Source organism: Felis catus, chromosome C1, assembly GCF_018350175.1.
Source record: "Felis catus isolate Fca126 chromosome C1, F.catus_Fca126_mat1.0, whole genome shotgun sequence".
Classification (NCBI taxonomy): domain Eukaryota; kingdom Metazoa; phylum Chordata; class Mammalia; order Carnivora; family Felidae; genus Felis; species Felis catus.
This window is the reverse complement of record NC_058375.1, coordinates 125,993,103-126,019,279: the sequence shown is the minus strand read 5'-3', so window position 1 is coordinate 126,019,279 and position 26,177 is coordinate 125,993,103. Positions and strand designations below refer to the sequence as shown.

The following is a 26,177-nucleotide window of genomic DNA, read 5'->3' as shown; positions in this document are numbered from 1 at the left end:
GTAATCTCAGGACCCTGGGCTCCCAGAACTGGCACCAGCAGAGGAAATGTTTCATACCCCCCCTGGCCCCTGGGCTGGTCACTTGGGCATTGCAGGCAGGGCCTGCCACTGTCCTGTCCCTTAGCAATGAAGTGGGTGCAGCCCCAGGGAGTGGGCCGGAGCTACACCCAGGAGGGCCCTTTTGTACTGCTTGCATTTTTTTTTTAAGTTTGGGCTTGTACGACTTTTAGTGAGCCAAAGAAAACAGAAAAGAGCAAAGGGGACACTCCCCAGGCCCTGCAGGCAGCCAGTTCTGAGGGTACATCCTGACTCATTAGGAAAGTGAAGATGATGACACTGAGACTTCTGAAGGCTCCTGCTTCTCTTCGCCTCCTCCCTGAAAGATGTGATACTGTTACATGGTGAGAAAGTTGACTGGCAGGTAGTGAGTAGTCAGTGCTGGGTTCTATTCTAGTTTCCTCAAATCAGTGACACAGACCCCAACAAGTAGGGCAAACCCACTGTGGCCCTCCGTATCACACAATTCTATCATGAGGGGACTGGACTGCTCGAGGCTGAGTGAGTTTGGTGGCTAACGAAGACAAATCCTTTACTGCGTGTGATTGAGACACCTTGAACACCGACTCACATCAGCTGAAGACAGAAGATTCCAGAGAGCCTAACAATGCAGAGATGACAGAAATACACTGGATTGTTTAGAGATATTAGGATCCAGGCTAACCTGCTGAAAGTGATGCATGGTGGGAGGGGGAGCGGAGTGTCTGGGCTTACCACAGACAGAGCAGTAAGCAGACCCTACTTGACTCCTCAGATTCATGATGATCTTGAACACAATCCATGTGCCTGCTAAGCCATGGGCAGCACAATAACTGGGTGACTGCACAGACCCACGGCACCCCACAGAAGATCACTGTTCACTGGTGGCTGTCCCTCCCTTCCCTGGGAGCATATGGAAATTCACTGGCTGGCCTTTGGTACTCTGTGCATCCCATGAAGATGGCTGTCACCAAACAGGAAGAAGGAAAGCACATGATGATCACTGGAGTTACTGGTCAGCACTGAGTAGGTGCACAGATATTTGGAAAACGTTAAGTGTTGCTTTTTGGATCCTTTTCTGGCTCACTAATGCAAGCAACTTTGCTTATAATTCTTTACAAGCCATCTTAGAACTTCTACAGCCTTTAAATATTATAATAAAGAGATTTTAAATCCAACACCAAAGCCTGCTGTGTGACTAGACAGGATGGACAAACACACAGGAAATCAAATCAGATTACACTGTCTATACTAGGAGCCAAGTGAGAATTTTTCTTTGCTTCCAGAATTTAGCTTGGCCCAACCCTGGATTAGGCTGGGGAACTGGAAACCCAAGAGAGCTAATGGCTCAAATTCTGGCTTTTATACCTTGTAAGAAAACACAGAATATCTTTTCTCAGATGACACCTACAGGCAGTTAGAGTGGAGGGTAGTATCTCTACACTTGTTGAGTCTGGTGGACTCTTTTTTTTCTTTTTTAAAGTTATTTATTTATTTTGAGAGAGAGAGAAAGAGCACAAGCAGGGGAGAGGCAGAGACAGATGGAGCACGCACGAGAGAATCCCAAGTAGGCTCCACATTGCCAATGCAGAGCCGGATGTGGGGCCTAAACCCATGAACCGTGTGAGACCTGAGCAGAAATCAAGAGCTGGACACTTAGCTGACTGAGCTGCCTACGCATCCCTGAATCTGGTAGACTCTTAAGACACTGTTTCTCATTAATTCTCAGCCTTGTGAAGAATGTGAAGCAGTCCAAGGAGTAAAACCGGAACAAGCAGAAATACTCTGTCTGCTGTGTTAGGCCAGGAGGTGATGTGCCAAGGAAAGTGCTTCGACTTAAGAGAGCGCAGATGTGAGCTGTGTCCCCGTTCTGGCTTGGGCAGGTTACCCGCTCTGCTCCTGCCTGCACTGCTTGTCCGAGGAGCGATGCTGACAGACTGTAAGGGATGGAGCTGACAGAAGGCTGGCCAACAGCCAGGTGCTGCACTGACATCTCCTGACTCTTGCCCCTCCACAGAGGGGTCGCCTCTGCCCTGTACAGGGGTTGGGGGCACAGCAGCGCTGGCGTCTGCGGAAGCCAGGGCGGCCCTGGATACGTGGAGCCCAGCACATCCTATGAAGGGCAGGTTGGCGTGAGGTCTGCGTGAAGGGATGTGCCCTCAAAGCTATGCTGCAGGGTGGACCTGCCCCATTTGCTCATTTCTTAGTCAACCACTCTAGCCGGCCTCTTCCAGGCTCCCTTCAACAGGCAAGCTGAGCTCAAGCGCACGTGAACTTTTGGGCCCCAGTCATGCTTGCTTTATGGCTCATGGGGGCTGCTCTGGGGGCCAGTAGGATAAAAATTAGTAAAAATAGCAGCGGGACCTTTTGAAGGTTTGGTGAGCCATCTGGAAACTCTGAAGATGTCCTGGTAAGCATGACACCAGGTGAGGCAGGAGGGAGTGTGGGGACCAGGGTTACGATTCTGGCCACCAGGTATGGTACACCCACAGACGGCCCTCGAGCTCTCTGCCTGCTTTCACAGCTACAATGGAGAAAATATCATTTGTCCTTCAGTCCTTATATAGTTCCGGTGAGATAAAATGAGGGGACTCTCAAGAAGGCACCTAGAGATGGTAGAGATAATATTGCAAGGTAGAACATTATTTGCTACCAGATCCAGAGGTAAATGTTGAATAGGACAGGACAGGACAATTCACCTGTGAAAGCCACCTCTTTGCCCAGGTGCCTGCAGGGCACAACCAAACTGGCAGCCCGGTAACAGGTCTCGCCTCACCTCTGAGTGCAAGCCCTCACTGTTTCCTCCAACCTTGGAACAGGCAAATCTGTCAATGCCGACCTGCCTCGTCTTCTGGCTGGAAGCACTCATTCTCTCTTACCCATTCACAGATGCATCCAGTCAACAAAACACTTGCTAAGAAGCAGGAAAGCCCATGGGTTCAGAACTCTGGACTGTCTGGGTTTGAATCTTAGCTCCTCCATTTATTAGCTAAGTAATCTTGGCTAGTTGCATAATCTTTCTCTGCCTCAGTTTCCACAACTTTAAGATAAAGTATCATTTGCTACCTCACAGAGCTGCAGAGGGGATTCAATTAACTACACAGTAGTCCTCCATCCCCCCACAAACCTACTGCCATTTGCAGTTTCCTGTGGTCAACCGTAGTCCCAAAGCTGATGATCCTCTGAGGGTTTGTCAGAAGGTCAATAGTAAGCCTGATGCTACCTCACAGTGCCTGAGTGATTCACCTACTTGGATCTCCTGACATAGGTGTTTCATCATCTCATAGCATCACAGGAAGGGTGAACATGAGACAATAAGCTGTTCTGAGAGAAACCACATTCACCTAACTTTTATGACGCTATATTGTTAAAACTGTTTTATTATTGCTGTGAATCTCTTTCTGTGCCGATATATAAACTAAACTTTATCATAGGTATGTGTGCACAGGAAAAAACATATTATATATATTTGATACTATCCGAGGTTTCAGGCATCCACTGGGGGTCTTGGAACACATACCCCGCAGATCAGGGGTAGCTACTATAATGTTTAAGTGTTCAGAAAAGTGCCTGATATAAATACTGCCATCTACAGGTTGGCTCTTACTATTACTCTCTGTGCAAGTGACTTTTCTAGGCCCTTGAGTACTGGTGACTCAGAAAAAAGGAATGAAACCCCTGCCTCCTTATAGTCAATGAGACAGATATATATATATATATATATATATATATATATATATATATATATATACATACACACACACACACACACATATATATATATACACACACACATATATATGTACATGCATACGTTATATATACATGTATACATACATTTATATATACACACACATACACATGTATATATATATATATATATATATATATATATATATATTCAAAGGTGGTAAGGGCTCTAGGAAAGAATGAGTGAGGAAAAACGGATTAAGATTTGTTAGGGGAGAGGGTGTCTAGATAAGGCACCACTGACAAAGGGGACATTTCAGAAAAGTCTCAAGGAGTAAAGGAATGAGCCCTGCAAGCATCTGGGAAGAACATTCCAGGCAGAGGCAAACCAAGATCACAGGCTGTGACAAGGGAGTGCTTAGCAGGTTTCCAGGGGACCACAGAGTTACACGTAGTAGGAGCAGAGTGTGTGTGTGTGTGTTGGGGGACAAAAGCAGCAGGAGATGGGGTCCAGGAGGTCCGAGGGAATCACCCCACACAGCTTTGGCTTTTCCTTAAGAGTAAGATGAAAGCCACTGGAAAGTTCTGGGCAGGAGTGAGAGGATGTGCTATGCTCAGACAAGACAGCAAGAGCAGGAGCAGAGGCAGGATAGAGAGGCTGGCCTTGGACTGACCCAGGCATTGGAGTTCAAACACACCTCTGTGAAACACTCGTATCATGTGGTGGCTTTGAAGGTTCTCATTCATCCATTCTAAACTTCACCAAAACCTATTCAAATCTACGCTGGGTGCTGGAAACATGAACATACGTGAAACACAGTCTCTAGGCTCAAAGCCTCAGTGCACAGTCTGGCAAGAGAGGCCAACATTTAAAGAATTACAGAAGAATAGAAAGTAGAGGCCCAAACAGGATGTAAAGGCCACCTAGAGGAGGTAAATGACTAACTCTCAGGGGATGGCAAGTGTGGTGGTGGGAGCACTCAGTCAAGGGTTGGGGTTTGTAGGCTGAACAGGAGGAAGTACCACAAACATGGTGCTTTGCAGATAACTGGTGCTCAATAAAGAGCTGTTGAACTGAAATGAATGGTTTTGTCCTCCTGAGGCTTTGAGAGTAGAAGGAGAAACGGACAATATCTTCCTAACTCAGAGCGGCTTTATACAGCCAGAATGAGACACAGTCGTTTCCAATCTGGTTAATAAGCCCACTTCGAACACAGAACACTTGCATTCCTCTCTAACAACTATTCCAACCAGCTACCAAATTCCCTTAAATCTGCATGACTATTCTGAAATTTTCCTGCAGTGACTCTAATAAGGAAGGTTTACTGTCAACAAATTTATGAGAAAAAGCAACGTTTGAATGAGTGAAGACAACTTACTGTGGAAAAGAAGTAAGGGTGCTTGTCTTTGCAGTGAAGGCTTAGTCTGAGCATGGAGAAAAAGTGACTCCCAGAAACAGCCAAAGAGCTAGAGAAGATGATGGAATGCTGCCTCTCTGCCCCTCCCCCATGAAGTGGAGGGGCCTGCCTGTTCCTCTCTCTCCTTGTTTGTGATAGCATCTCCTCCACAAGCCCTCCAGTCCCATCCGTCCTGGCCAAACCATTACTACATCCATGACACATTAGGTCCAAGTGGATTTCTGTAGAAATTCACTGTGTGAAGCCAAGAAGATGGGTTCAGATTCAGGTCTGGGGGCAGGATCTAGAGGAATTAAGGCCAGGAATTTGTGGCGGGGGGAGGGAAAGGGACAGGTTTTAGGCCTTGAAATTGGGGTCTGGGCCAAATTCAGCCAGCTCTCAGAAAGGTAAGGATCACATTTGTTATTTAGGTTATAGCTGGGAGATACAGGGTCTGGCACAAAAACGGTGTTTAATAAAGACTGGATTAAACACTTCTGTTACTTATTGGTACCCAGCATTCTTGACCTGTGCTGTCCTCAAAAGAGTCCACAGGACCTCAATTTTGTCCACAGGTGGTCCCTGGACTGATTCTTAGCAGTGGGCGTGGATGTGTGTCTCCACAGGTACAACAGGAGGTGGGTGTGATGAAGTGTAGCGACTGGTCTCCATGGATGACCTCTACACGTGCAAATCAATGAGCCAACAAGCTCACTCTTAAAGGAGTTAGACACAGATGTCCCACATCCTCTACTTATCTTGTATTGAGACACTACCGGGAGAAAGGAAAATGTGCATCCGCATGCATGTGACTGTTCATAGCCACACTCTTCACATTAGCCACAGGAAATAACACACATGTCCGTCAACTGGTGAATGGATAAACAGTGATGTATCCATACAGTGGAACACTATTCGGCAATAAATAAAAGAATGAAGCACTGCTACATGACTCTGCATCAACCTCACAAACATTATGATGAGTCAAAGAAGCCAGCTGTCTCTAGAAAAGGCAAATCTACAGAGACAGAACACAGACCAGTGTGTCACTGGGAGCTGGGGCGAGGACTGACTGCAAAGAGGCACAGAGGCAAAGAGCTTTTTGGGGTGATGGGAATGTTGTAAAACTAGATGGTGGTGGTAAGTGCACACCTCTATCAATGTGATTAAAAAATCATTGAATTGTATCCTTTCACAGAGAAGTTTATGATCTGTAACTTACATGTCAATGAAGCTGTTTAAAAAGCATACCTCAGTTGGGTGCTGGGTTTCTGCAGCAGCAAGCAGCTGAGGCTTTCCAAGAACCTGCTCTGTGTCAGGCATTGTTTTCAGCCCTACATGATTCCTCCATCCACCTTATGGGGTAGGTAGTGTTATCCCCACTGCACAGAAGCAGCAATAGGACAGGGAGGTTAGGAACTCACCCAAGGCTACAGAGAGTGGGGCAAGAGCCAGACTCCAGGCTCCAGCGCTTAATCATTACTCAGTCTCTCTGAGATGGAGAATGGCTAGGCAAACAGCAGCCATCCATTTTTCCAAAGAGCAGACATTCCCCAAACTAAAGGCAACCCTCTCCCCTCTTTAGTTCCTTTTCATCTTCCCCTGCATCCTCTGTCCACCATTCCTTGCTACCCTGGACTATTCAGATTCACTACCAGGCTTGTCTTTGCATCTAGAACACTCCCCAGGGAGGTTTAAGATGGTCCCCGATAAGCCATATTTCCCAGGAGCTGAAGCTGATTTCACAGTGACTCTTGGGAATTAACTCATTTTTCCCTCTGTATCTTCAGAATGCTTTTCCCATGAATTATACAGCTCTTTAATATGAGCATAGTCATTCTGTGTATTTACAGGGTCTTTACAGGAAGTAGAAAACAAGACTGAGGAACAAATGCATGGTTTTCAGAAATCAACCTGAACATTGCCGTTCCTTCCGAAGGACCTGCTCTATACTCTCTGGCCTGAGGCAAATACCTAAATCCTTCCCAAGAAATGCGTAATGAGAACCTTAACAGGCCTGGATGCTCAGTTAGCGAAGAAAAATGCTCTTGGTCTTAGATTACAAGGGATTTTTGCCTTGCCACCACCCTCTGGCTTTTCCCCCATGGCTAGAGAGAGCACCTCTTGCAGAGATCTGCTTTAGAAGAGCACGCAACCCAAATCAACATTTCCAGTCCAGTAAAGCAGGGGTGGTGTGTAGAGGGGGACATTAGGAGAAAAAAGCAAGTGGTTTTCCTCAAGTCAGGACTCTTTCCCACTGGGTGAGTGAGCCCAGGGTTGGCTGGGTATGAGGTAGGTTTCCAGCTGTCAACCGCTCACGGTACATTGAAGCCTGGGGCTTTCTCAGTTGCGGTCAATTGGCTTCCTCTGGCTCTTGCTGCCTTGTGTGAGCATGACGGACAACCTTGAAAAGGTTCTGAGATAAAAGCTTCCCTGTTCCCCTCGCAGATCACACAGAAGACTCTGAAGGCAGAGATCAGCCTAATTAGGGCTGCAGCACTACTACAGTTCGAGGGACCAGAAGCTTGGGCGGCCAGCACCTCTTCAGAGCTTGAGGCTTTCCTGTTCACACCAGAAACACCCCTCTCTCCAGTCTCACTGCTCTTTGATAATATTATCGCTGCAGAAATAACAAACACTCTAAAATCCTGAGGCCTGGAGATATTTGTCAGAGGTAGAAGACCCAACCTGTGAGTCAATGGGGTCTTGACTTCCCATCTCCACTCTGAAGTTGGGGCAACATTACGGCTTCAACAAAACTCTCCCATAGAGGCTTGGGATGAACTTGAAACAGGTTTCCTGAGGGATTGTGGGCAGCACTGAAAGAATGTTTAGTAGGAAATGCCCCAAACCAAGATTCCTATAAGGATTTTCCTAAAATACCAAGGTGACAGTCCCCCTGCCCTCATCCTCTTGTGCCAGAATCAAATCTGCATTCTTCAGCTGAACCTGAGTGTCGTCTTACTATGTGTTTCCTCCTCCAGCCTGTCCAACCTCACCTCTCTTCAGTCACAGCTAAACTTGTGATAATTCACCACAATTTCTCTTTTATTCCCCAGGCCTTTGCACAGTGACCTGCAGAGTCCTCCCTGTACCCATCGCCCCTCCCCAGCCCCAGTTTGCCGTCAGGACTCCTCTCCTGCAAAATGCTTCTGGATAGACTTTCCCCATCTCTCCCGGAGTGATGTGATCCCTAAGCATCCCAGTTACATGGTGGCATTGCCTGTGGACTTGACCAGCGTCTCTGTGAGACCCAAAGCTACCTGAGGATGGGAATTCGTCCCTTGACATCTTCCCTGCCTCCCAGCACAGTCCAGAGGGAACTCCAGCTGACAACCATTCACCCAGTGGATGGGTGAATCAACAACAGCAGGCAAAAAAGAAGCCTTTGGATTTCTGCGAACTGCAGAGCTCTGCACAAGTCTGGGCCAAGGAGCTAGAGTGAAAGCGGTTGTATTAGCGTGTATTCCAAATCCTAAGGTCCAAGATGAGCTTCTTAGCTCCTGGGACACAGGAATAAAAAGCATAAGCAAGTGCACATGCTCTCTTTCATTTATTCTTTCCTTCCAATGGGTGTTACTGTGCCCCTACTGTGTGCTGGGTGGGGCACTTAGGACATAGAGGTGAATGGACCAGGTGTGCTCCTGCATTATGGAGCATTTAGCAAGGCCAATGTGGGGAATACCAGCTTCCTGTGTGAAGGGAAAGCTAGTAATAGATTTACAGTGAACAGCCCACATGAGAACTTTTAAGGACTGGCTGAGATTCAACGGTCTCCAAGCCTCCAAATGAACTTGATAAAGAGTCTTTTTATACGTGGTGGTGAGTAACCATCTTCCCTGGGAGGAAGTGGAGACAGGAAAGGAGGAAGTGGTTTCAGAAGCTGCTGCAGGGATTCTAGTAAAATCTCAGCTTGGTTCCTGTAATGGTGGTAAGAGCTGTGATAGCTTAAAACTCTTTGCCAGGGGAGAACCCACTGCTCCTCTCTGCACCTTCGGGAAGGGCCAGCAGCTGGCTCCGTGAGGTAAAATAAGATGGGAAGAAAAGCTCCAGGGCATCTGCCACCACAGGCCTGGGCTCAGACCAAACCAGCAACAAACTTGGAGCCCACAACTGCAGATCTTGGTCCCCATTATGCAGACAGCAGTTATTCCTACCACCTCCCAGGATATTGCGAGGATTAAATGAGACGGTGTGCCCGTGACATGTTTGGTACTCACGGCCATGACATCTGTAGGTAAATGGCTTTTCCAGTTTAGGATGCTGATGTCGTCATTCTTTTTTTTTTTTTTTTTTAATTTTTTTTAATGTTTATTTATTTTTGAGAGAGAGACAGACAGACAGAGTGTGAGCAGGGGAGGGGCAGAGAGAGAGGGGGACACAGAATCTGAAGCAGGCTCCAGGCTCTGAGCTGTCAGCACAGAGCCCGACGTAGGGCTCGAACCCACAAACTATGGGATCGTGACCTGAGCTAAAGTCAGACACTCAAGGGACTGAGCCACCCAGGTGCTCCTGATGTGGTCATTCTTAATGGAGGCATTATATAAAGACTGAATGAGGGGTGCTTGAGTGGCTCAGTTGGTTAAGCATCTGACTTTGGCTCCTGTCATGATGTCACCATTTGTGGGTTCAAGCTCCACATCGGGCTCTGTGCTGACAGCGTGGAGCCTGAAGCCTGTTTTGGATTCTGTGTCTCCTCGCTCTCTCTCTCTCTCTGCCCCTCCTTCACTCATGCTCTCAAAAATAAATAAACATTAAAAAAAAATTTAAAGACTGAATAAGATGATGATTCAGATGCTTAGCTCTTGGGGTGAAGTCCAATGAGTTGTATCGTATTGCATTATATTGTATCACAATATAATTATAGACTATGATAGGATATATAGCACCATATTATGTAAGCAACAGTACTAGTTTGCATGTATGGAGCACTATGTGCTAGCTCTGTTCTAACCACTTCGTGCCTATAAATTCTATTATTGTCCTTATTCTATAGGAGAGGAAATTAAGACCCAGAAAGGTGAGTAACGTGTCCAAGTCATACAATCAAACAGTTGTGAGGGCTGCAGAGCATGCCCTCTGGCCACTAACAAGCACCCAGAACAGCACACATGCCACCCTGGAGCCTGTGCCTCCTGCTCTCTCCCTCCAACAGCAGCATCCAGTCCATCACCTCAAACCTTTCCTTGGAAACCCACCCTGGACCTCCAGTCTATGCCTACTTACACTTTCAACAAGCCATTTCTATTTTAGCCTGCACAGTCCTCATCCCCTACTGTGTAAAGATCTCTTTATCGCCCCAAGACATTCTGCTTTGCCCTTGAAGAGGAGACCCCCATTTCTGAAATGTGGTCAAGGAGTTCATACTGCTCTGCCCACAGGGGTTCTGAATCTATTTGTAGCTCTGAGCTGCTTTTGAAGACTAAGGAATTGAGATTTTATAGAAGGATGCCAATGGTGCTCTTGGCCTTTACTGCCCCGAGCACAAGCTACAGTGTGCAAGCTCTGTTGGGGGTGATGGGACTCATGGAACCCTCCCCCTATTTTAGAACCGAAGCCCTCCTTTGATCTGTTTTAGATACTTAGGTTTTGTGTAAAGTTTCATTTGAAAAGGGGTCGTGTTTTAAAAGATGTTTGAAAACCACTGAAAAGTCCTAACATATTTGGAATTTTTGAACATGTATTAAGGGAATGCTTAGAACCCCCTGGTTTTAATTCTTGCCTTTTTTAGGGTAATAAATGAAGATCTAGCAAGATCAGAAAACCATTTCTCTCTCTCCCTCATCACCCAAGTCTTTGTGATGCCCCTCAGAACCCATTCTGGGCACAAGTCTGATAGTTATGGAGGTCTTCACCTTGATCATCCAGTCTCTCCCATCCTAAGTTTCCGTTATGACTTTCTACCATCATAAAAAACATTCTTAACCCAAGGACAGGCTAAGTCCCCTGCATGACCATGACAGTGTGTGCTTCAAATTTTCACCAAGCATTTATCCAGCTTCTGGAGTCTTCCAAAGCAGGAAAATAACCACAGAAACATGGTGAGCTCTTAGCTATTCATGAGAGCTCCCTGGGGTCATGGGCCAAAAGAACATCTGAAGAGCCTTACCTGTTTTTCAATGAAAGCATTGATTCTCTGCAACATCCCCTCACATGTGAATTCATATGGCATGTATGGCTCAATCTGTGGAAACAGAACATGGTATCATGAAAGAGGAAGACACAGAACCTAGGACACTTACCCAATCCTCCCTTGATTCACTCACACTCAGGTGCCTCATGAGGGGATAAGACTATGAACTTAGATGTCAACAGACCTGGGTTTACAACCTCACTCTGCTCCACACTAGCTGTGGGACCCTGACCAAATTACCTACCATCTCTGAGCTTCAGGTTCTTCATGTGTAAAATGGTGATAAGAAAAATCTACCTCTTTTAAGCTGAAGGTTATATGAATAATAATAAAAAAAAAAAAAAGAGTAAAGTGCTTAGTTCAGGGTCTAGAACACAGTAGGCATTCAAGAAAAAGTGGAGCGTATCATTTGTTAGAAGTGAAAGCCCCACAGGGCAGGCTCCATGGCTGCTGGGCTGTCTTTGTATCCCAGTGTTGAGCTGGGTGGCACACGTAGGAATTCAGCAAACACCTGTTGAATACATGAATGCTCAATGGTGTAAGAAAAGCACATGATGGTTACTTTAAGGACCCATTATGGTGACTAAGGCATTGGTCTGCATTAGCAGGTGAGGTGAGCACATACGTAAAGAACTTGTGGGGCAGAAAGAGTAATTAAGTGCCGCCAAGGGTTCAGCCATAGGTCTTGGGAGGCCAGAAGGTCAAAGCAGACTTCTGCTTATGCTGGGCTTTTAAAGCCATTTATGATTCTAGCAAGCCAAAATGGGGAAGGCATTTCAGGTAGAGCAAGTAGTGGGTTAGACATTCAAGAAGAACAGCAGGTGGGTAGAGCTTGGGATCAGGAAGGCTGGTGAAACAAGGCTGGGAAGAGGTTCACTGCATTTCCACAAAAGGATTTTTCTTTTAATTTTCTTTTCTTTTTTCTTTTCTTTCCTCTTTTCTTTCTTTCTTTCTTTCTTTCTTTCTTTCTTTCTTTCTTTCTTTCTTTCTTTCTTTCTTTCTTTCTTTAAGAGAGGGAGGGGGAGAGAGAGAGGGAGAGAGGGAGGGAGGGAAAGAGGGAGACAGACAGAGGCAGAGACGGAGAGGGAGAGAGAACACATGTAACAAGTGCGGGAGGGGTGGAGGGAAACAGAGAGAAAATCCCAAGAGGGCTCCACACCAAGCTCAGAGTCTGATGTGGGGCTCGATCTCACCACTGAGAGATCATGACCTGCAATCAAGGGCTGGATGCTCTACTGACTGAGCCACCCAGGCAACCCTTCCACAAAGGGATTTTTATACTAAGGAGCCTAAGCTTTATTTGATGGTATATACCAGAATTATACACTGTCAACTTCACCATTAAAGCCCTGCTCCTAACAATTGTCTTCTTATGAATTTGAGCATCTTACCAGATTCTGGGATATCCCAGAAGGTGCTTCTCTGGGGTTGGGGAGACAATATGATCAATATACTGACACCTGGGAAAGGGGAAGAATGTAGGTTTGATCTCTGCTGCACAGTATAATATGCCAACGTTACAAGGCTTGTGTTTTGGGGGCAGCCAGCAAACATCACCAACTGAAATGGAAATTTCACTTGGCACAAAATCACTAGCAATCTAGTCCGTTACAGCTTCAGAGAACCCAACAGTACTTGCCAGCAACTGGTTAGAGGGCCACCTTCACTATCTCCCACTTAGGTCTATCTACACTTGCTTATCTCAAATTTATAGGGTGGAGAACTGGATAAAACACTTAAGAGTTGAAGCCTGAGTAAAACAGAACAGTTGACAGAGAAGACATCCTTCCACGGGCAGCCAAACAGCTGGTATCAAGGCACTTTTTCCCCTTTTGTGTGTGTGTTGATTCACACATTATATGTGAAATCTTCTTTAACCACGACTGTTAATTTCATAATATATCTTCACATCAGCAATCATAAAATCACACAGGTTTTATCTCAGCCTTTCCTGCCCACAACCATCCAGATAGAGCTAAAAGAGGCTGAGCCATAAGTATTATACTATCAAGGCAGAGCTATTCTGCAGGAACACAGGTCATTTTGTTCCTTAATAGATCACCTCAAAAGAGCTCAAAATACCTAGAAAACTGACTTCCATGTTGCAAGCCTGCCACTTCTCATCTCAAGCTTTTACACTTGCTCTGCCCTCTCTGACCCAGATATAGCCCTTCATAGCCCTTTCTTTATTTATTTACTCAATTTATGAGTGGTTCTAGAAGCTTTCTATGACTGGCCTACAGCTATGTCTCCTCTTAAAGGCTCACAGAAGGAATGGAAAGAAACTACAGCAGAAGACTTGGCATTTCAAGCTCATTTATATGGTGACAAGTTGAATTTCTAGAGTGAAATAAACATGAGTGGCCATCTGCCATGACATCAACAGATCCAATTATGTGATGGGAAACAGGCTGAATACTCTGGGGCCATTCCTACAACTTATTCCAAAGGTCATTTATTAGAAATGGAAGTGAATTAATTCAAAGGGCTCAATGCAATAAATACAGAAAAACGGCTCTTTCTGTATCCTCCTACAAATCTAACCCAATTTAACCAAAGGGATGCTGACTCATTAATTGCTTTGTGGCCCATTCACTATTTTAAATAATATGAAGCCAAATAATTTTCCTCTACAGGAAAAGCAAAGCAAAAAAAAAAAAAAAAAAAAGTGGGTAATTGTATTCTTAAACCAGCCCTACCAGTGAGTTCCATTAGCCATCCTGCTGTGGACAGGAACAGGGAGGGCCCTCTGTGTGGGAAAGTTCTCCAGACTCCTGGCTTTTGATATAAAGAACACTGCTAGGCCTTTGATGTGGGAGCTATTGTGTGGATTTGAGTAGGGGGCGTGTGATAATTTTCTGCATGATAATCCTTCAGCAAGTCAAGGCCTCCTTGGGGGAATAGAATGTAAGGGAATGCTCAGTCCACATCTCTACCTGGAGAAACCCAAGTAGGGCCAGTTGTGGAGAAACAGGGGAAGTGTTCTTGGCCATCCTGCTTTGTGGGAAAAGGACTGCTTTTCATATGGCCACAGGATGGATGCCTGCAGGCTGCACTGTGTAGTTCCTGCTACAAACTTCCCAATAACTTCCCACCTTCTCCTTCCTTTTTTCCTCTTTACCTCCCTTCTTCTGAGATGTACTGTCTCTTTAGTACCCACTCATTAAGTCAGAGTACAGTTCCTACTGGGAAATGCTCTCAGAGATCAGCTGACCCCACCATGGTCCCACCTGACAGACGCGGGTTGGCATCACTCAATGAGAGATGGTCTCAGAAGGTACCAGAAGACCAGGAGTTGAGTCCTAATGATCTCCTCTATCTACTAACTTTAGGATTTTACATCAGACATATTCTGCAATTTCTGTGGATGATTTCAAATGGCAACTAGGTCATGCCATTCCCCTGCTCAAAACTTCCCATCATACTTAAAATAAAGCTCAGAATCCTTGTCATGGCCTGTTTTAAAGGCCCTACACGTTCTGCCTCCAAGGGATCTTTTTATGGTCTCCATTACTTCTGATGAGAAATTGGTGGTCTTTCATATTTTTATCTCCCTAAATGTAATACATTTTCCTCTGGCTGCTTTCACATTTTTTCTCTGGCTGCTTTCAGGATTTTTTCCCCTAACTTTTTGTTTTCTGCAGTTTGGCAACGATGTATACTTAAGTGTTTTTCTTAATATTTTTCCTGCTTGGGGTTCATAGAGTTCCCAGGGTCTGCAGGGTGATGTCATTCATTAATTCTTAGCCATTATCTTTTCAAGTATTTCTTCTGGCCATTCTCTCCTCCTTCTGCGATCCCAATTACACATAAACTGGGCTGTCTGAAATTGTCCTACAGGTTTCATATGTTCTTCTTAAATTTCATTCTTCCCACCCCACCCCCTTTTTGTTTCAATTTGCATAGTTTCTATTGATAAGTCTATTGAATAGTTCACTGGTAGTTTCCTCTGCTGATAAGACCACTGAAAGAGTTGTTCATTTCTGATGTATTTTTCAGTTCTAGCATTTTTTCCTTTGGCTTTGAGAAAAAGTTTCCATCTTTCTGCTGAAATTCCCCATCTGCTCACATATACTGTCCACCTTTTTTAACAAATCTTTTAATACTTTATCTTAGCACTTCCAAGTTGCTTTTGAATAAATTCCAACATCTGGGTCATCTCTAGGTGGGTCATGCTACCTTGATTTTTGAATGTCATGAAATTTAAAGTCTTGTAATTAAATACGAGAAAGCTTGGCACTAAATTTCTGACCCATTTCTAACAAGCATAAGGATTTTTGTGGCACTAAGTTTTTGTATTAATTTCATTACTGACTTCAGCCTTAATTTAAAAGATATTTATTTACTCAACTTACTTACTTATCCTTCCCTTTACTTCATTCCATGTTTCTTCTCCCTTTTTAAATTTTATATTATCTTAACACACTAGTCAAAAAGACCTAGGTTTCAATCCAGGTGTTTTACTACTTACTAGCTATGTGATCTGGGATAAATTACTTAATTTCTTTATTTCTTTATTGTTTTAAATTTTTTTTAATGTTTATTTATTTTTGAGAGAGAGAGAGAGAGAGAGAGACAGAGTGTGAGTGGGGGAGGGGCAGAGAGAGAGGGAGACACACAATCTGAAGCAGGCTTCAGGCTCTGAGCTGTCAGCACAGAGCCCAGTGTGGGGCTTGAACCCACCAACCATGAGATCATGACCTGAGTCGAAGTTGGATGCTTAACTTGACTGAACCACCCAGATGCCCATAGTTAATTTTTTTTCATAGTTATTTTTTTTAAACCTCAATCTTTTGATCTGTACAAGAATTAAGTGAGATTAAATGAGACTAGGCTCATATAGATATAGATTCTAGATGTGTAGAAGGTTCTCTCTACATAAGAGCTACTATTATAATTACCCTTTTTTTTTCCCCTTATGTGATCTTAAATAGTTTTTGGAATAAGATGGAAAAAGATTGATCAGGGTTTTTTGTTTTTTTTTTTCCCAACGTTTATTTATTTTTGGGACAGAGAGAGACAGAGCATGAACGGGGGAGGGGCAGAGAGAGAGGGAGACACAGAATCGGAAACAGGCTCCAGGCTCTGAGCCATCAGCCCAGAGCCCGACGCGGGGCTCGAACTCACGGACTGCGAGATCGTGACCTGGCTGAAGTCGGACGCTTAACCGACTGCGCCACCAAGGCGCCCCTGATCAGGGTTTTAAAATGTAGAGTACCAGAGGTTCCATGGGGTGAAGTCAATCTCATGTAGGAATGATCAAGTACAACTCTGTGTGCCTCACTCTCTGTGCTTTGTATCAGGCATTCCCATTTGGTGGACAAAAGGGATCTAGTACCTAAAAAGTTTGTACACAATGATCCAATATTTTCTGCCTTTATATTAGCTTTTAAATTACTCATCTTCAAGGGCATGTGCACTTAAGCAAGTGCTGTGGGTTGAATTATGTCCCTCAGAAAGATAATGCTGAATTCCAAACTCCCAGGAGCGGTAAACGTGACCATATTTGAGAATATGGTCTTTGCATAGGTAACCAAGTTAAGATGAGGTCGTACTGAATTAGAGTGGGCCCTAGTCCAGTATGACCAATGTCCTTCCAAGAATGGGAAAGTCAGGCGCACACACACACACACACACAGATTGAGGTGCTATAGCTGCAAGTTAAGGAGTGCCTGGGGCCACCAGAAGGTGGGAGAGGCAAGGAAGAACTCCCCCACTATAGGCTTTGTTTGGAGGGAACATGACCTTGCTGACATCTTAATTTTGGATGTCTAGCCTCTAGAACTGTGAGAGAATAAATTTCTGTTGTTAAAGCCACCAAGTTTGTGGTTCTTTCCTATGGTAGCCCTAAGAAGCTAATCCTCTGAGGGACTCAGGGACTCAAGAAAGAAAGAAAGAACCATCAATCTCCACAGGAATGACTCCCTGGTGGTGGAGCCATGGATGTGTGGCAGATATTCTGAGGTAGCCCAGTGGGGCCACACTCCACTCAACCTCTTCCCCTTTATTCACACTGCGCCTTGGACCCATGCCCATCTGGGTCCACTTCTCGGTTTAGCTTTGCAAATTCCTACTCATCCTAAAAGACTTAACTCAGTGCTGCATTTTCCTGAAACTTCCCCCTACTTCTGCTTCTTGATCTTTTGCATATTATTTTTGGCACTGAACATAGTCTGCAAACACCTATTCCTCTCTCTCTTAATCCACAGGGTAAATCACTATACTGGGTACAGAGTACAGCAGTGAGAGAGATTTCCTGTCCTCATGTTGCTGACAGTCTAGCGCAAATCCAGACTGTTGGTAACAAAAATAAGATGATTATATATGTATTAGTAATAGTGACTTAGTAATGTCAACTAAACACTTATTATGTGGTAGACGGTATGCTTAAGGGCTTTACATTATTTCACTGAATCCTTACCAATACCTATACAGTAGGTAATACAAGCCTACTTAGAGATGAAGAAACTAAGGCTCAGAGATTAAGTAACTGCCCTAGGGGATGCTACAAGTAGGTAGAGCTGGAACCTCAACTCAAGCGTTCCAGCCTGTCTTCAGTACAGCCATGTCTATATGCTTCTCTGTGACAGAGTGTAAGCAGTGTCTGGAAGGAGGAGTCCAGATAGCAGGGTGCACCCGAAGAGCGTCCAAGGCAGTCTAGGGGTTGGGAGAGGCTAATGTGGCCCATTGCTACTGGGTGGTGAGCTTCTACAGGCAGGGAGCTAGCCTCAATTGTCTACAGAAGTGAGTGTCCCCTATAGGGACTCCATGGGTGCTCTGCATATGGTAGGTACTTAATTGGGGGCACCTGGGTGGTTCAGTCAGTTAAGCTTCTGACTCTTGGTTTCAGTTCAGGTCATGATCTCATGGTTGGTAAGATCTAACCCGGCATCGGGCTGAACAAGGAGCTTGCTTGGGATTCTGTCTCCCTCCCCCTTTCTCTCTGCTCCTCCCTGACTTGCATATACACATGTGCTCTTTCTCTCTCTCAAAATAAATAAATAAACTTAAACAAAAAGATGTGTAGGTTAAAAAAACCAAATAAATAAATGTTATATAAAAACACTTCCCAGTATTTCCTTAATAGTTCCTATCATTCTTACTTTTTGTAGGGGAGCAGGTTTGTGTTTTCCAATCTCGGTGAGAAGTACACAATTAGGCACTAAAACAAGTGTAATTCAAACTCCTACTACTGTATCTGGGACCCAGCAGTCATGCCAAAAGGGTCTGTAGAATCCACACAGGAGTACCAGCTCTGCTCCTGTCTGCCAGAGCACTCATGAACCCTCCCCCGGCCACATCCTACACCATGGCCCTTTTCTCATCCCAGAGGGAAGCTGGCGAGGAAAACTTCTCATTACTCAACCAGAGGGCCTGTGAGGCCCACACATTTCAGTTCACAGTACAGATGGGGGAAAATGGAATAAAAGAGACAACCTTTTGACTTAAAATTGCTTTCACGGCATCTTCCACTTCCTCCTGATTGCTGAGGTCAACCGTCCAAACATGGGGCCGGCCAATGAACACTTCGGCATATGGATGCTGGGATGTCAGCTGGAAAAGAAAGAGCACCTCAGTCTCACAGATACTTTTTGTTTCTTCCACCTTCTGTGCGAGATGAAGTGTTATGCTTTTTATGGCATTGTGCTTGCATAGGTACCAAGACATTTTCGTCCTTCCGTGATGATCAAAACCTCCTGAGGACATATAAGTGGAGACCAACAAAACTGTCAGAGCTCCACAGCTTGAATCCCACTTGGAAAAAGGTCAAAACCAGGGAACACGGCAGTTGGTACAGGTGGCTTCAACCCCCAAAGTCACACCAAGATATAATGAACATTTCACTCTTGGTCACAACCCAGCCCTGAAAATCACCTAGATCAAACTAGTATCTGTTATAAAACACCAATTGGGACAGGTAAGCATAAATAAATTACAATACAGTCAAAAGCTTTAAAGTCATAGGAGGGCAAGTAATTGTATATATGAAATGTGACAGAAAGAAATAAGGCTACAGAAACACAGAGAATTTTGCATGCTTTCAGGAGTGATCATTAGCATAACACTGGACCCTCAATACTTCTAAAGATAATGTGGATTCAGCAAAGTTCTAAATTCAGAGGTTTTATTTTAAGAACAAAGGTGGCCAAAGAAACCCAGTATGAAAGCTGGTGATTCTCAGTTCTTGAAGAGTCCATTCTTTGACAGCTAAATTTACCCCTCCAACTGCCTTCCACCTTTTTCTTGTATCCTTTCAGGCAGTGGTGAAGGGAGCTTTCTGGACATTTGTGAGAGCATTCTCAGCTTGCACAAATACTGGGGGTGCTACCCTTGATCTGTGAATCCGTGGGTGAGGACCAGGGAGTGTAGATGATGCCTCACTATGGGTTACAGTCCTGCCCAAGGCAGGCCATCCACTTCCCGTACAGCTTCCATGTGGCCCGCTGGCTTTCATGTGGGTTCACAGAATCTAACTCTTTGGCACAGTTTTAATATAGATTGAATTTCCCAGGAACATAATTACCATGTAAATCAAGGGATGTTTGTACTCTGTTTTCGTTGGAACTTCACCAATAAGCTGTTACCAACTTTGGAAAAACTAGGGCAGTAAAGTCAATGTCACTCAGATTACCTGAGTCTCCATTACAACATACCCCAAACCAGTCTGTGTTTGTAGCTCTCACATAAACGGCAATTACATATATACTTATGTATGTATAGACACTTTTTAACTTGGCTTCTCCTTTATAATAAACTTATAAGCAAAAAGGGCTAATCATGTTCAGCAGTATGTTTTACTCTTCTCAGACACAAACTTACTCATTCTAAGGAGGGATGAGACATGTTTTCTACTATAGTTCTTGGGAATGGTATACTTCTTAACTACTTACAGACTGAAATATGCATTTCCTTATTGTGAATGATTTTCCTTTATATTAGAGTTAATGGAATCATTCGTTTTTGAAATTATATAAGTAGGCAGGGCATATTATTTATTAATTTTGTTTCAGGACACAAGAGTGGATGTTATATTTGTAGTAGAAACAGGTGCTGGGTGTGGTAGGGTTGAGGCTCTTGCTTTAGAGGCTAAGCTGGTTCTCTTTCTTTCTTCCGTCTCTGGTATCCTCAGAGGATGGGGTGATTTAACTGGCCTCTCTCCACCTCACTCCTAGCCGCCATTCTTCGTATCCCACCTCACCACTTGTGTGCCCACACTACTTGGGGCAGGGAACTCAGAATATAGGTCACCAGGCCTCAGCCCCCAGCCGTCAGCGGCATCCTCTCAAGAAAAGCATGATTCTGAAGAGAAGATATCCTAGACTCTGCTCCTGCCTCCTCTGTCAGAATCATGCCCCTTGCTGGCCTGTTACGTTCCCCTTTCTTCTGACCTGTACCCTCTTCTTTTGCTCAGCCACATGGTCAGTGATAGAACCTACAAGATGACCGTGGCCTCATAGTCCTGGAAGCATCCATTTTTCTTTTTTTCCCTCAGCTCACATTTTAGATTCAACACCTATCAATGAAGCCCCTGGCTGGCCCAGGCACTGTGCTAATCACCTGCATCTGCATAATTTACCAGGTTTCCGGGGTATCAATGAGGATTTTGAGATTTATAGCGGTTTACAATTCTGCAAGACCACAGTGCCAGGAAGGAGCAGAGCAAATTCAAATCTAGATCCTTCAACAACATATTAGCTTTTGACAGAAAGGAAGAGGACAAATTTAAAGTATTTATTGGGTTCTTAAGCAAAGACCAAATGAAGCTCAAAGTAAGCTCCAGGCTTTTAATCCGCTCTTACAACTTGCCAACCTGAAAAAAACACCTCAGGACTGAATTTATGCCTGAATTAGACCTTTCCTGAAGATGAGCAAAACGTCACAACATTTCACTTGGTGGCCTGGAGAACAAACTGATGACTTCTTCCAGTGGAATCAGGGTAAATTAAAGTTGCTGTCAATGTCCCTATGCAGCCATTTACATATTGGCAGTCTCTCGCCCCCTCCCCTTGATAAGGTCCCTGTTTTTTTTTTTTTTTTTGCAAGGTTGCTCCAAACACTTGGAAAATACAAAATGCCGAGGCTTTATTATTTTATTCATTTACATTTATTGAGAGTTACTTAATTTTATGAGTAAGGTGTTTTGTGATTCATTATTCCCCTCTGAATGTTATGCTCCTCCCCATTAGTTTATTGAGAACCGTCTGATCTGAGCTACATCAATCAGTAAATTTACTGGAGTATAGTTTGTAAAAGTAATGAAAATCTTATTAAATATGAGACATTACTTCAGAGCGGCTATTAAATTTCTAAGGAGAACATGAGTTCTCTTTATGGAAAAAAATCCTGAAGCCAGAGAATTTCTAATGGTTTACAAAATGTCCAAATAATGATTAAGAACCTACTAATGTGTTTCCCAGTATAAAGATAAAAATCCAATTTATATCACATTGAAAGTATGGCTTGAACCAACAACATTACTTAAGGCGTTATGGAACTTTTTCCCTCGAGTGTACATCGTGGTTTTAAAAATTGATCCAATGTAAAAGACAAAAATAAAATGAAACTCTCATTTAGAAACTTAGACTTTTTTTCTCTTCAAAGCAAAGGAGGGACATATATGCAATTTATATGGATTGATTTATACGGATCAATTTTTGCTTAACTGGAAAGACTAGCAAGGGAGCCAAAAAATTGCTTTGTAATTATGTCTACTTGGGTTAAAATTTTTCCATTTGGAGAGTAAAAAAAAAAAATTAATTTCTAGAGATTTTTGACCCTTCAACAACTATAGAACTCTTGATAGCTCTCTCCCTGTGAAAAGTAGCTTTGGCCAGGGGGATTTTGTGGCTTTTGTGGGCTGAAAAAGCAGAGTGAGTGGCCCACCAGGCCTTGAGGTCAACTTCACTGAGTCCTCCCAAAACTGTGTGATGTTGCTGGCTCCCAGCCTGCTCTCTGCACTGTCTTTAGCAGAGAAGGAGACAGACATCGGATGGAACCTACCCTCCTGCATAAAGCAAAGTGACCTTCTTGGGATTTCCCTGCAGCTCATCAACATTCATGCCTCTTAAGCGTGAAACCCCCTTTCCTCCTTTGCCTTTATAGCACAGTTCCTGCACCACCTCCTTTTCAGTTAACCCAGCACACTCTCCACTTGGCAGAACTCCCAGGCGACACCCTCTCAGTGACTGACTTAGCTGTTTCTTTCCATATCAAAATTTGAGCTCCTGGAAAACAGGAAATGGGTCTTGATAAATTTCCCCAATGCAGCAACTAGTACCATGGACCCTGTGGGGACACAACGAGCATCTGTCAACTGACCTTCTGTATCCCGGCCCTCCTGCGGAAGCCCAGGACTGATGGGAGTCATCTGTGTGAAGTCACTTGCTGAGCAATGGCTGAGGATCCCAGAGAGCCATTCTAACTCGAGTCTCATTTACGTACTGGTGGAATTATCTAAAGGGATGGGAGGGACCAAGCGCCTGGTGGGGGCAGCTCTTACGCCTATTCTCTTTAAGCCATGAAAAATCAAAGCCCTTCACGATCTCAATGAAAAGCAAATTACTAAATGATGACAACTGATCGGAAATGATGAACATTCGTTCTTCAATAATTTCATACTGGCTGCTCTGATCTATGTGATATTACATCATTCACTGGGAAACAGATTGTGCTTGAGTGTCCTAAATTTTTTTCAGGAAAAAATACTCATTTGTAGCAAAGAGACATCAAAATCTTTAGAATCACCAATAACAAAAAGGTGCCAGTTGTCAACATAGTCGTAAAGATGCTTTTGATTTATCACTGTCCAAAGGCTCATATATAGAAACAGCAGTAAAAAGAATCACAATGAGGGAAAAAGAAATCACAATGAGGGAAAAAGAAAATCACTACAGAACCACCAGAATAACTGTTGTAGGCAAGACCAACCAACATATCGTAAAAATAAATGGGCAAAAGGTTGAAGAAAACCAGAATATTTGCATACTTTCAAAATATTTTTTCCATTATAGAGAGAACAAGTAACTTCATAGTAAAGACACCTAGCAGACCCTACCTTAACCAAGACATCAAGGTTAACACCATCAGGAATGAGACATATTGGTACCACACACCTCCTGATATGATACACTGATAAGACCACATCACTTCTGTGATATTCTTGCCAAAAATGCGTCATCTCAAACTAACCATGAGACAACATCAGTCAAATCCAAAGTGAGCAACAGTATACAAAAAGCCCAATGAGTACTCTTTCAAAATGTTAAAACTGAATGACAATTAAGTTACTGAACAATTGTCCAGATTGGAAGAGATTAGGAGCCGTGGCAATTAAATGCAAGGTAGGTCCTGGATTGGATCCCAGAAGGGCAAAGGGATATTAGTGGAAAAAATGGTGAAGTCCAAATCGAGTTTGTAGTTTAGGTAACACTGGTTAATGTCCTAGCTTTGATTACCACAGTTTTGTAATGTGTTGCCATTAGGGGAAGCTGGATGAAGGATATACCCAAACTCTGTACTATTTTTGAAACTTTTCCATAAGACTAAAATGATTTCAAAGCAGAAAGTAAATTCCAACAATTCCACTTGTAGGTATATGCCCCAAAGAATTAAAAGAACCTCGGCAGATACCTGTACACAAATGTTCACAGCAGCATTATTCACAACAGACAAAAAGTGTAAACAACCCAAGTGTTCATTAACAGATGAACAGACAAATAATTAAATGTGGTATATCTACACAATGGAATATCATCTGGCCGCTAAAAGGAATGGTATTCTGACACATGCTATGAACTCTAAAAACCTTAAGCTAAGTGAAACAAGCCAGTCACAAGAGAACAAATACTATATGATTTCACTTGGTAAGTTTAGAGAGACAGAAAATAGAAGAGAAGTTACCAGGGGCTGTGGGGAGGGGAGAATGGGGAGTTGTGCTTAATGAACACAGTTTCTGTTTAGAATGATGAGTAAGTTCTGCAGGTAGGTGGTGGCAATGGCTGCACAAGACTTTGAACATACTTAACACGAGTGAACTGTACACTTAAAATGGTTAAAATGCTAAGTTTTAAATTATGTATGTTTAATCCCCAAAAAAGGGGAAAAAAGAAACAAAATTACAAATAATTATTACAAGGTGGGCAGAAGAACTTCAGAGATTTCTTACACTTAAATTAAAATGTGGGCATCATTTATCAGCCCAATTTTTTTTTTTTTTAATTTTTTCACATCTATTTATTTTTGAGAGAGAGAGAGAGAGAGCACGAGCAGGGGAAGGGCGGGGAGAGAGAGAGAGAGAGAGAGTGAAAATATGAATCCGAAGCAGGCTCCAGCCTCTGAGCTGTCAGCACAGACTCCGAGGTAGGGCTTGAAACCATGAATCGTGAGATCATGACCTGAGCTGAAGTTATCAGCCTAAGTTTTCTATCCCAAACTCCAAAGTTTCCAGAGAAGTCAGTTACATCTCTGTCAGTTACAGAGATTCCTAGATTGAGATGTTCTCACTGCCGCGGAACATCTTCTCGAATCTTTCCAAGAATCAGCTTTCAGTGCCAGGTTGAATGCTCCTGGTCTGTGCCCTGGCCCCTCCCACAACACCTGGCACACAGGTGTGCAGTAGGTATTGCTGAGGAATGACTTCCCCAACAGGAACAACTCCTCAATGTGAAGAATTCAAATTTATTTTATTAGCAGAAGGAAAAGCAAGTATGCAAGACGACACACACACAGTTAACCCTTTTCAGAGGTTGTGTGGGCAACAGGTTCTTTTTGAGGATAATCTGTAGATCGCAAAAACCTATGGATCTCTTCCTCCATCCCCTTTGGGACTGTCACCCTGACTGACAGGGAGGGTCAGAAAAGAGAACTCTCAAAATAATCAGCTTGGTGAATTGGTAAGATCTCTGACTGATCAAAAACAATAAGCATGGAAAATGCATTTCATGTTCTTTCTTTTTTTTTGGTGTGTGTGGTGGGGGAGGTGTCAGAAGAATCTACCCAGAAAGGTTTAAAAGTAGCAGAAGTGAAAAACGCATGCTTTAATAACAGCGCTGCTGGGGTGCCTGGGTGGCTCAGTCGGTTAAACGTCTGACTTCGGCTCAGGTCACCATCTCATGGTTCGTGGGTTCAAGCCCTGCACCTCTGTACTGACAGCTCAGAGCCTGAATCCTGCTTTTGATTCTTTGTCTCCTTCTCTCTCTACCCCTCTCCCAATCACGCTCTGTTTCCTTCTCTCAAAAATAAGTAAACATATAAAAAAATTTAAAAATCTTAAAAAAAATAATAGTGCTGCTATATTGCATCTATGTCATGGGTTTCCACCTGTGTCGTCCCCCAGTAGAAAGCCCCAAATGACAGGGGCAATCCAAGGACTCTAGCTCATAGAGGTTTCCTCCTCGTGAGCAGCCCACAGAGCCACAGAAATAATAAGAAAATCAATCTTACGGTTTCTTGCACACACCTGTTTCTGACTAGATACAGAAACACCCAGCTTGATAACTCATATGCTCTAAATGACTTGTTTATTGCCCCAAATCGAATCCAACTGCCTTCAGTGGTGATTCATCACCCACTATGGATTTTCAAGAGGATCTCTGAAAGCAATTCAAATAAGGCTTCTGCAAACAGTTCAAGCATCAGAACGGTGCCTCCTGATGGTGGCCTAAAATACCAGGCACATGACTTCAGTCTCTCAAGGTTGACAGTTAAGGACTCCACTGCCCACCCTTTATTCCCCACAGCCTATCGTGGGAGCTGGTTCTTCAAAAATACACATTAGCCAGTTGATTTCTTTATTCAAAAAATTCTAAACATTCAGAAAGTCAGAGCTCAGTTACTTAGAAGGCTGGAGATGTCTGCGTGCCTTAGGAGAGGGCTGAGGCAGAGTGGAAAGACGCCACAGTTCACAGAGGGACAGAATTGGA

At 43.8% G+C, this 26,177-nt stretch overlaps 1 protein-coding gene across 5 annotated transcripts in view; it reads right to left on the bottom strand.

The window, feature by feature from the left end:
* The window catches only part of MGAT5 (alpha-1,6-mannosylglycoprotein 6-beta-N-acetylglucosaminyltransferase), a 336,584-nt gene that overhangs the window by 7,988 nt on the left and 302,419 nt on the right, over positions 1–26,177 (bottom strand). For all 5 annotated transcript variants that reach the window (XM_023259272.2, XM_045033706.1, XM_045033707.1 and 2 more), the window contains 2 exons: positions 18,694–18,810; positions 11,233–11,307 (listed from right to left, as the gene is read on the bottom strand). In XM_023259272.2, coding sequence (XP_023115040.1) covers positions 11,233–11,307; positions 18,694–18,810 — 192 coding nt within the window. The remainder of the gene's footprint in view (positions 1–11,232; positions 11,308–18,693; positions 18,811–26,177) is intronic.